Source organism: Lygodium microphyllum, chromosome 2 (assembly GCF_053477565.2).
Source record: "Lygodium microphyllum isolate KBCC chromosome 2, Lygodium_microphyllum_v1.1.10, whole genome shotgun sequence".
NCBI classification, from domain to species: Eukaryota; Viridiplantae; Streptophyta; class Polypodiopsida; order Schizaeales; family Lygodiaceae; genus Lygodium; species Lygodium microphyllum.
The window spans coordinates 78,120,670-78,131,742 of record NC_141136.1 but is presented as its reverse complement, the minus strand read 5'-3'; the positions used below and the strand labels follow the sequence as shown (position 1 = coordinate 78,131,742).

General features: G+C 37.8%; 1 protein-coding gene across 1 annotated transcript; it reads right to left on the bottom strand.

The window, feature by feature from the left end:
- Positions 1–9,494: 9,494 nt before the first annotated feature.
- LOC148039920 (uncharacterized) lies at positions 9,495–10,765 on the bottom strand. Its single transcript, XM_087695251.1, has 3 exons — positions 10,373–10,765; positions 9,898–10,019; positions 9,495–9,731 (listed from the first exon to the last, which is right to left on the bottom strand). The coding sequence occupies exons 1-3, from the start codon at positions 10,693–10,695 to the stop codon at positions 9,715–9,717; spliced, it is 462 nt and encodes a 153-aa protein (XP_087551377.1). The 5' UTR covers positions 10,696–10,765; the 3' UTR covers positions 9,495–9,714.
- Positions 10,766–11,073: the final 308 nt, after the last annotated feature.

The window sequence follows — 11,073 nt, the reverse complement described above, 5'->3', positions numbered from 1 at the left end:
CAAAGACGAAACACATTGAGGTGAGGTATCATTTCATACATGGGGTCATGGAGGACAAGTCTATTGACCTTGTCAAGATCTCCACTGACAAAAATCCTACAGATCTGCTTACGAAAAGCCTCACTACTGAGTGCTTTGCCTTCCTCAGGAGATTGATGGGCGTTAGATGAGATGACACTTTTCCTCATCCTGTTGTACATGTGTACATTGTACTATCTTTTCTTTTTCTTTTCACTCCTCACTAGGGCAGATTCACCTTTAAGTGGGAGGTTGTTGGGGGCAAAGGCGCCTCTGCCTAGCTGCCCGTGTATTACTACACTGACAGTACCTACCATTGCACACCAGGTGGCGAGCGCCCATCACCACCATCACTTTATTCTTTATTCTTTTAGTGACAGTTTGAATAAAGGAAGGCCCGATCACACATTGTGACTGTTGGAGTTCCCATTTGTGTTTCTCTCTCTTATTGCTCTCGCTCTCTGCCATAGCTCACTTCCAAGCAAGCTTCGATCCTTCTCACCTTTCACAATTTTGTACATAGTAATCTCCATGAGAAATGAGGCTTGCGAGGCACTTACATAAATTGACTCTTCAAGCCAACTGTGTAGTTACAATATGGCATGGTTATAGTAGTGAATATTATTTTTAATGAGTGTCTAACAAAGGGCTATCAAGCTCTAATCCAAAACTTAAACAATGTGCTTTGTTATTCCTATGACAGTAGCCATTCACTACATAGCTCAATATTTTTTGTGTATTTATTTTTTGCACTATTGTAATGCTCACACCTACACTTAATGCTTTGTGTAGGTTGACTAACTATTTGTGTATTTATTTTTTGCACTATTGTAATGCTCACACCTACACTTAATGCTTGTATATCTATGTTTTGACATGGAGCTATTATATTTCTAGCATTTAATGCCTATGCAAGATGGGTGATGGTGTTTTCAACCTTTTGATAGTTTTTACTGATTGTTTTGATGGTATTAACATGATCGGCTTACAATTAGCTATATGATACTTTGTCGACATACCCAAAATTTATTACCTTTGTGAGAGCCATATCCCATTAGATATCCTAATCAGCTCAATGCCAAGCAAGTGCTTCAGATCTCCTAAGTTTTTCATGTTACATTTTTGCTTTAAAAAGACTCTTAACATGCTCTACCTCTTGCAGATTATCACACCCAATAGTCAAATCATCCATATACAAGGTGACCATAACAATACTCGTATCACGCTAACACCATAAAGCAATGATTTGTATTTCCAACATGAAAATCAAGTTGGGTCTTGCATCATATAAAGAATATATTCTTGTATGATGAGTTACAAGAAAAAGTGTACATGGAGCAACCATAGGGTTATGAGAGTATCGTTTACCCTAATTATGTGCATAGGCTATGCAAAGCCTTGTATGGATTGAAATAAAAACTAAGAGCATGGCATGATAAGATATCATAGTATCTTGTCTCTCTCTAGGTTAGACTTTGATTATCATAAGTATGAGTAGGTTGATCATTATGGTAGGTTACATCAATGAAGCCTTGGTTTATACATTATATTTTGATGGAGCTTCTCGAGGACCTGCTAAGCATGCAAGCATAGTGATTTTTTTGAGGCAGTGACTTACCAACTAATTCCCTATCAGTGGAATCGCTTTGTAGATTCCTTGGCTAATTATGCCTTTGTTGAAGATGCCTTTCTCAACTATGGTCTCGAGGGGCTTTTACTCAATATCATTCTCCATTAGATATCATAGGGTTAGAGGCACTTGAATCCACATAACATACATCATCGATCATTATTGCTTATGCATCTGCATTTACTGTATTCATCATTATTGCATGACAAACAACTTTTCATTATCAACATGATTACTAGTAGATGCATAATTATGATACCAAGCCCTTCCAACCACATATTCAATATTTTGGAAATTTTCATAAAGTTTGGGAATTCATAATGTGATTAATTTTTAGACACATAGCCAAATCTTATCCCCTTACTTGAAGGTGAAATTTTTCCTAGATACTATATAACCAATCCCCCAAGTCCCACTTTCAAATATGGGGTTAAGATTTAGCCACTTGGTCAAATCTTTACTCCTTATTTGAAAGTGAAACTCAGGAGATTCTCAAAATATCTAACGTGGTTTTTTCCCATGATTTGAAGAAGATGACCCTTTCTATGCCTTGGCCAGAGAATTTGAGTCAAAGTCAAAGGAGGTAGCGGATGACTCGTCAAATGTGTCTGTATCCTACTACTTCTTCTTCTTCCTTAAAGTTGGTAATTGTTTTCAATCCTTGCATAAATGTTCCTTGTTATCACAGTGATAGGCCTTCAACTTTTCCTTTTTGTCACCCCTTTTTGAAGTGGTAAATGCCTTGTTGGAGCTAGTGTTGATGACATCTAGGGCTACAAAGTATTGGCTTAAGTAGCATCAAGGGCATATGCATAAAACTCATTGGTTTCGATGGTGTCTAGTCCAGCAAAGTATTGGTTACTCCATCAAACTCTAAAGAGAGCTTATAGAACATAATCCCCACAAGATGAGCCTCTGGAAGGGTAGATTTCTTGTATCAAAGTTGATCCTATACCTATGTAACATGAAGTAAAAAAGATTGAATGGTATCCTTTGACTCAAACTTCATCTACTGCTAGAGTTGTCCATAAATGATAACCACACATAGGCCTTGTACAACATCTAAAGTTTTGCTCATATCATGGAAGAGGTTTTATAGGAGGTGATTACTAGAATAACTTCTTTAGAGATGCAATGAAGAAGAGTAGAATATGCATGGGCATCATCATCATCCTATGTGAGCATAGCTTCTTCATAGTTGTCCTCATTGAAATCTATTGGAGGACTTGGACTGTCAAAAGATCTCAAGACAACATACCATAATTGCTTTTGTACAAGCCAAGCTTTCATATAATAGTAGTTCATGTTAGGTAATAAGGGCCATGAAGTTTATCATCAGTAAAATAGCAAGGTGGAGCCATTTGGAGAGGATAGGAAGAGAAAATAGAGAGAGATAAGAGGGGAGGAAAGTAGAATCAAAGTGTTGGGGATAAAGGTGCATGTGACTACCTTGCCCACATTTAGTGTATAAAGTGGATGCACACTTGTACACTACACGTGGCAGCCCGCCCATCACTATCACTTCATCTTTTATTATTTTAATGAATATTGAATACATTGTAACTATTGAAGTTTCAGCATCATGTGTCTCTCTCTCTCTTGCTCTCTTACTCCATCCACCATAGCTTGCATCTCTCTTACTTCTACTTCCTCATGCTTTCATTCAAGCTCCACCTTTCAACTCGTATCAGATTGTAGATCAAGGAATTTATCCACCTTCAGCCCAAATTTGAATACCTACATCACTTCATCCAAAACAACCATTGGTTCAACACTTCAAGCAACAATTGATCTTTCGCTTGCTCCTAGCCTGATTGGGCTGCTTTTGGCTTGAGGCTTGGTAGAGCACTCTATAGTACTTCCTTGCTACCATATTTAGTTCCAAACTAGCAATGTGACTTACAATAGCTTGTGTCTATTTTTTATAGGTCTTTCCAGACATCCAATAGCCATGTACAACTCCTAGGCATCATCCTGCACTTGAACAATACCTTGGCATTGTAAACTGCATTTATTGGCCTTTAGTTTGACACTCTCTTGAGGTGATATATCTCTATGATTGGCTATTATTTACAATAGACTTGTTGTATATAGGTCTAGACAACAAACAGTGAGCTTCATTATGGTTGTTTGATGCCAAATCATTGGTATATGTTTGGTTGATGTATTGGGATGCCCTTGGACTGATTTGAGCTACCATATCTCAGTGGTTTGATAGTCATTTCACTACTAAAATACTTTTGGATATCAAGCTACTTGTTTGGGAAGTTATTTCTACTATCATTTGATGATATACAAGTATATCACTTGGATGTCTTGATGCTTAGCATTGCTACTATGTCTATGGAATGCTTTTGGCTTCAAGTTTGAGCTACATTTGATGTATTGGAAAATTGGCTACATGCTTCAATTGCTATAGTGGATCACTTACATATAAGCTTGAAGATTTATTGAGGTTTTATGCTTCCAGCTATATGCTTGATATATATTGGATTTTGAATGGTCATATACTTGATTTCTTGAGCTTGCTTTGCTCATTTGGCATTCGGATTTGCTTTATTTTTTACTTGCTATTGACATTAGAGATTTGGATACTTTATGCAATTGAGCATGATCTCTTGAGATAATGGGACTCTAGAATTACATACATGCTCTCTTTATGCTCATTGGATGCAGATACCCTACTAATGTGCTGATTTGACTACATGGTTTAGACCTGACACTTGTTTATGTTAGCATGATGTCAATGATGTATACATGTGTGTTGGTTATGTATTGAGCTTCATTACTCTCTACTCACTCCATTATGCATTTGGCAACTCTCTTTTGTTACCTATGAGATCTACTACATGCATGGTGTCTATGCCTATTGGATGTACAGATTACTGATACATTGAGGTTGTGATAGATCTTGGTACCAGTTGTGTACCTATTCACTATTGGTTGCTTTTACATATTCTAATTGTTCTCAGATGTTCCTAGCAATGGGAGCTTGGCTTTTTTTTATCTATTACCCATAGTTGGTTCTTGTCATACTATTATATTTATTATAGTAGTGTTGTAAGTACAGCTTTTAGCATTGTCTTGGGGAGAACAAACATTGTCCTTTGGTAGTCTATTGGTGGTAGTTGATGGACCGCTCTCTACTTTGGTATTCGCCCTGTTTTTCCCTTGGTTTGGTTGAGTTTTGGGGTTGATTTGAAGTCATTTATAGCAGCTCATTCTCTTGGATTTTGCATTGGTATACTGTCATTATGGATAATTCTTTGAATGATAGTGCTATTTTCAACATTGAAAAGCTTGATGGTACTAATTTCACCTATTGGAAGACGTAGGCATGACAGGTACTGGTTCAAAATATGTAAGTTAGACTATTGAAAACCAAGAGTATAAAGTTCGAAGGCATTGCTTAGGATGATTGTGATGAGTTGGATGAGCTATGTAAATCCATCCTTATATTGCCATTGTCTAAACATGTTTATTTCAATGTTGTAGCACCTAAGGATAATGCTTGGTAGTTATGGGAAAATATATTCACTAAGGTACTGGTTAAAATAGCTCATGGATCTTCCCACGAAGGAAGGGACTAGTGTATTTGCACATTTGAATGAGTTCAAGGATAATCTCCCTCCCTTATTCTTGCTTGTGACACTTTCTGAGTCATGGGAAATTTTTTATACTACCATGTGTGCTAATATGCCTAAAGATGTTTGAAACTCCAAGATGTTGAGGGTGCCTTACTCAAAGAGGAGATAAATGGAAAGAATGTGGATGTAACCCATACTTCGCATGCATTGACTATTAGGGCATGATGGTAAGAACGGTAATGACTACCATGGTAGACTCTCATAGAGATCTCTATCCTGCAAGTAGTCTCGCAGTAAGTCCCATGGTTGTAAGGCCTCTCTTACATGTCATCACTGTGGAAAGAAGGGTTATATTCGATTGCAATGCCATAAGATATGTGATGATAAGCACAAAGAGAAAGGTAAGGTCAAAGTGTAGAAAAAGTTTGATGAACGTAGCATTATTAGTAAGTTCAATGTAAAGATTGAAGAGATAAATGTAGTACAACTTGAGTCACATGATGAGTACATCTTAATAACTTCCTCTCAAGACTTCTTAGTTAACATATGCTTTGTCCACATATTCTTAGTGTTGGTTGCTTGATTCGAATCCTCTTTTCCTGTTACTCCTCATAGGGATTGTTTTCAATCCTATCACAACATGACAAGTTTTGTTTGATTGGAAAATGACTTGACATTGGATATTATTGGAATTGGTTTTAAGAAGAAGCATGGTGTTGACTTCGATGAAGTCTTTTCTCTTATAGTCAGCATGACTACCTTATGATTGGTTTTGACCTTGGTTGTGTAGTTAGATCTTGACCTTTATCATATGGATGTGAAAATGGATTTTCTACATGGAGACTTGCAAGAGGTTATCTATATGCAATAGCCTAAGGGCTTTATGGAAAATGGGAGGGAACACCTAGCATGCAAGTTGAGAAAAAGCCTTTATAGCCTTAATCAGGCACCTATGGAATTGTATCATGTATATATTGTAGTTTGTCATATTTACTTTTTCTTTTCTCCTCACTCGAGGCACGTTCACCTTTAAGTGGGAGGTTGTTGGAGGTAAAGACACTTGTACTTGCACCACCCACATTTACTATGTACAGTGTGGCCACACATCTATACACTACTATAGGTAACGGCCTGCCCATCACTATCACCTCATTCTTTTCTCCTCACTCGAGGCACATTCACCTTTAAGTGGGAGGTTGTTGGAGGTAAAGACGCTTGTACTTGCACCACCCACATTTACTATGTACAGTGTGGCCACACATCTATACACTACTATAGGTAACAGCCTGCCCATCACTATCACTTCATTCTTTATTCTTTTAGTGACTATTGAATAAGGGAAGGTTGGTCACACATTATGACTATTGGAGTCCCCATCTCTCTCTCTCTCTCTCTCTCTCTCTCTCTCTCTCTCTCTCTCTCTCTCTCTCTCTCTCTCTCTCTCTCGTTCTCTTGCTCAATCTGCTATACCTCACATCTCTATTATTCCACTTGCTCATGATTCCACTTTGGCTCTACCTTTCACAAAGCACAACACAAATTGCATTGTTTAGAGTTTACACACAGTATAAAGATAGCTGATAGTAGAATAACTATTGTAAAATGACAAAATATGATAAAACACAGCCAAAAGGTAAAGGTTGCAACCAATAGAACTTGAAAACATAGTTGCCTAGCTTGTAAGAGTCAAAACATATATAAAACATGCATTCACACTAGTTTTGTATCAAAAAGGCTACTTTCGTGGCAATTTGGATCCTCTACAAAAATTTATATTTCTCATCAACAAGAAAGAATAAGAAGAAGCAATTTATAGAAATGTGGTCAATACAAGATAGTAGTTGAAAAATATAAAAAGGATCAAAATAAGCTAGGAACTATATATTTTTATATTCATTTTTAAGACCACTTTCATAAAAGATAAAAAAAATTGGTATTTTTTATCAAAACCATATTTTTAAAAAAAGGCTAAAACTTTGATGAAAAATACTTTGATATATACATTATGTATTCCTATGAAAAGATCTAGAAATAGATAAAAACTATTAACTCTTTTAAGAGCTCTAAATAGGGTTACTAAGTGTTGTTTTGATCAATTTTCGTGCACTTTAGAAAATTCAAAAATTTTAGAGTATGAATTTCCATTTGAAACTCGTTCTAAATCTTTTACTCTACTAGCCACTAAAGTAGCTTACAGTTAGTCACTTTTGGGGCAAATTACAAGACTAGAGTTATGTAGTAGTATCACAATAAAATAATGTAAAAATTAAAAATGCAAATTGTTGGAGACAAATCACAGGTAGTAGGAGCAATTATTAATGCAGTAATACAAACTATAGAGGCTGAAAACATGGTAATTTGCAATAGAAAGGTGTTGCTAGGATGGAAGAAGATGATAGCAGGTAGGGGAAATCAATGGTCAGCAACAGTAGAAGACTTGTAATCAGCAAAAAATGATAGTAAGAGCATAGATCCTGAAATTTGATACCATGTGAGAAGTGGATGTAGCAATGGAACCATGAAAGAATATTGTAGTAAACTATTAAATACAAGATGAAAGAAAGCAAAAAGAGAAAACACAATCATACTATAAAAGAGAACCTAGAGATGTGCTTTGAAAATGGAATCCATATACTAAACATGAGATAGTCATGTACAATAGTAAGTCATTGGCTAAGTGGACATTGGCACTAGCTCCCTCTCCCCACAAGGCATGCACTAGATTTACAAATGATGAATGAATGAATGTGGAAGAACTTGAATAAATAGTAGCAAATAGTGCCAAGAAATTGTTTTGGTCAACCAACATTTTATGCTAGTCAACTAGCATTAAATGCTAAAATAATAATCTCAATGACCACTAACAAAAACCTAAATAACTTAGTATTGCGTGCAGACTCACTCATGAGCTGACTATTTTGCTAATGATGTCATGGTTGGATCTCTTTTTTCAATCAATTGAATTTATTTCAAGATGAAGATGATGTATCAATGGGTTCCAACTTTCATGGTCTTGTTGATGCTCTTTTGGTTCCTTGAGTATGATTTAATCTATGGAGGCAACTTATTCATGGGAGTAAGGTGGATATGTACATGGTTTGGCAAATTGGTTGGTGAAGAGATATATGGATAAGGAGGGTTTGTATTGTGGCAATTCACTACTCCCTAGTTTCGTGAAATGCATATTTTGTCGATTGCTTATATATATACCTTAATTCTTGTATGTTTCAAGCTACTATTTCACATAGATTGGTTGCCAAAAGTTTGTAAGCATGTGTTATGAATAATTTGGTAAAGTGGTTGGTGGTGTAATATATGGATAAGGGGAGTTTGTGTAGAGACAATTCCCTACTCCCTCATGACGTGGATGGCTTACTTTGTTGATGTGATATCCCTTCTTGTGATGTAACAAGCTAGTACTTCACATAGGTTGGTAACTAAAAGCCTATTATTGTTGATGCGATATACCTTATTTCTTGTGTGTTTCAAGCTACTATTTCACATGAATTGGTTACCGAAAATTTGCTAACATGTGTTATCAATGATTTGGTTAAGTGTTTGGTGGTGTAATATATGGATAAGGAGAGTTTGTGTAGAGGTAATTCCCTACTCCCTCGAAGCGTCAAATGATTACTTGATGTAGTATCCCTTCTTGTGATGTTTTAAGCTACTACTTCACATAGGTTGGTCGCTGAGAGCCTGTATGTGTGTGTTATGAAATTTTTGTAATGCCCACGTAGAAATATTGTTTTGCGACTGCTAACAAGTTGGCTTTGGGGGGTCATAGTTGTGAGGTTTCCATAAGTGCACACATGAGGTCCACTAACCTAAGAGACTCAGGCTTAGAAGTGTTGATTTGTACCGTTAGAAGGATCTAAACCATTCGAGGTGGGAAATGCTTTAAAAGATCGATAACACGCGAGGATATACACTTCTATTACTCCTGTTAGATGGAAATGTCTGCATGTAAGAAGTGTGAATCTTATCTTGTGCAAGTTAATACATCGTAGTCAGAATGTCATTTCCTCTTCAATATGAGGTAGCCGAATTCCATATGTCGCTTAAAGATTGAGGAATTCAGACATAGAATGATAGGCTACCTCTCTTTAGTCATTTGTCGATTGCAATGGTTGATCATTCATTATGGATATTATTAAAAACAAATGAGAAACCAGAGAGATGCTAGAGAGCATTGCAACCACTACTAATTAGCCAATGTGAGTTATGTTGTACATCAAAGTTTAAATTGGCACAAGATAGTAACAAAGGGCCTTGTAAGCATTGATAGTTACAACATAACCCAATCAGAGTGATTAAACAAGAGAGATTTACATTCTTCTTTCTGAAGATAGCCTGTAAAACAATATACAGTTACACATCCCTTCCTGTCATCCTCCTTGGAACCCTCCTTTGGGACAGCTAGTGTAGGAGAGCAGAGAAAGTAGGATTCTCTCGAATTCTTCATAACACATCATTGGCCTACTTGTCAACTTGGCCTGCATTTGACAGAAAAGCATGCAGATCCATGTTCAAGACCATACTTAGACCTGAAATTATCATAAGACTAAGAGACCCTTGAATCATGGATCAAGAAAGGCCTGCTGAACCAGTTCAAAAGAATATGGAGCGTTATGGACAATGGAAGATGGCAACTTAACATACCTAGCTTTCCGAGTCCATTGCACCTCGGACACACAATTTGTGCAGAGTCTTTGCGTGCAGCATTGGCAGCCAATGCTGATCCTGACTTTCTTACAAATCCAGCCCCGTCACATTCAGGACACCTTCATGAAGACAACATCTGAGATCATCTCACACAAACAAGGGTGTACACATGCAGAGATCTTACAAGCATTTAGATGTATTAGCATTGTATGCAGACACAATACTTAAAAACTCGAGCCAATGACGATAATGGCAGCATGCTTACAAGCATGTAAATGTACATGTTAGTAGATCTGCCTGTTAAACTACGAAGGGTACGATAATAACACACAATTCCAAGCATACGCACAAAAATAAATCTACAGTAAGCCTAAATCAGAGAGAGATAGGCCGGAAGCGAGAGAGAGAGAGAGAGAGAGAGAGAGAGAGAGAGAGAGAGAGAGAGAAGGATGGAGAGGGGGGAGAGTCTCACAGGTCTTTGCGGGAGAAGAGCAAAGGATAGGCTGTGCCGATGAGCGCCACAGCGATGGCGCCCGCGATCAGGTAGTTGGTCCCTTCAGGCGACACGTCCCCGACTGCGCACACCACCCTCGCCTTCCCTCTCCTCATCCCTGACTTGCTTCTCAGACAAGGCGCCTGAAGGGCCGAGGTTCTCCTCAAACCACAGAAGGAATTCCCGCCATTGCTCACCGGCAATGAAGAAGACGAAGAAGAGGAAGCAGCAGAAGGCGTTGCTGCAGGTGGCGCGGAAGCGACCGCTTTGCTGATGACGCAGGTCTGAGAGATGGCAGCCATGGCTTCTTTCGGTGACTCGGTCGGCGTACTATACAGTCGGAGGAGAAAATATGGAGAGAGAGAGAGGAACGTGTGGACAGAATAGCGGATGTGGATATAACTTTTGCGGAGTGTCGACGTGGCTCCCGAGAATTATCCGAATGAGACTTCCAAAATCCAAATTATTTTCCAAAAAGAAGAGTCCTGCACTAAAAAGAGTTTAGTCTCACCTTTCCATTCCAACGCGTGTCCATGTAAGGGTGGCTCGTTAGAGTGGCTTCACATGACCTTTGAATTTCTAGCTCTGTGGATGCAAAGATGTCTAGTAACAGCTTCCAAAAATTTCAGGCCAATAAGCAATTATTAGCATTCTTTGTGCACTTCGCGCACGTCACGGAA

Bases quoted from the DNA above. Each gene is read 5' to 3' on its own strand.
- LOC148039920 (XM_087695251.1), bottom strand. From the start codon at position 10,695: ATGGCTGCCATCTCTCAGACCTGCGTCATCAGCAAAGCGGTCGCTTCC. The intron at 10,020-10,372 runs GTGAGACTCTCC...GTCTTCATGAAG, and splicing joins CTCTTCTCCCGCAAAGACCT to GTGTCCTGAATGTGACGGGG.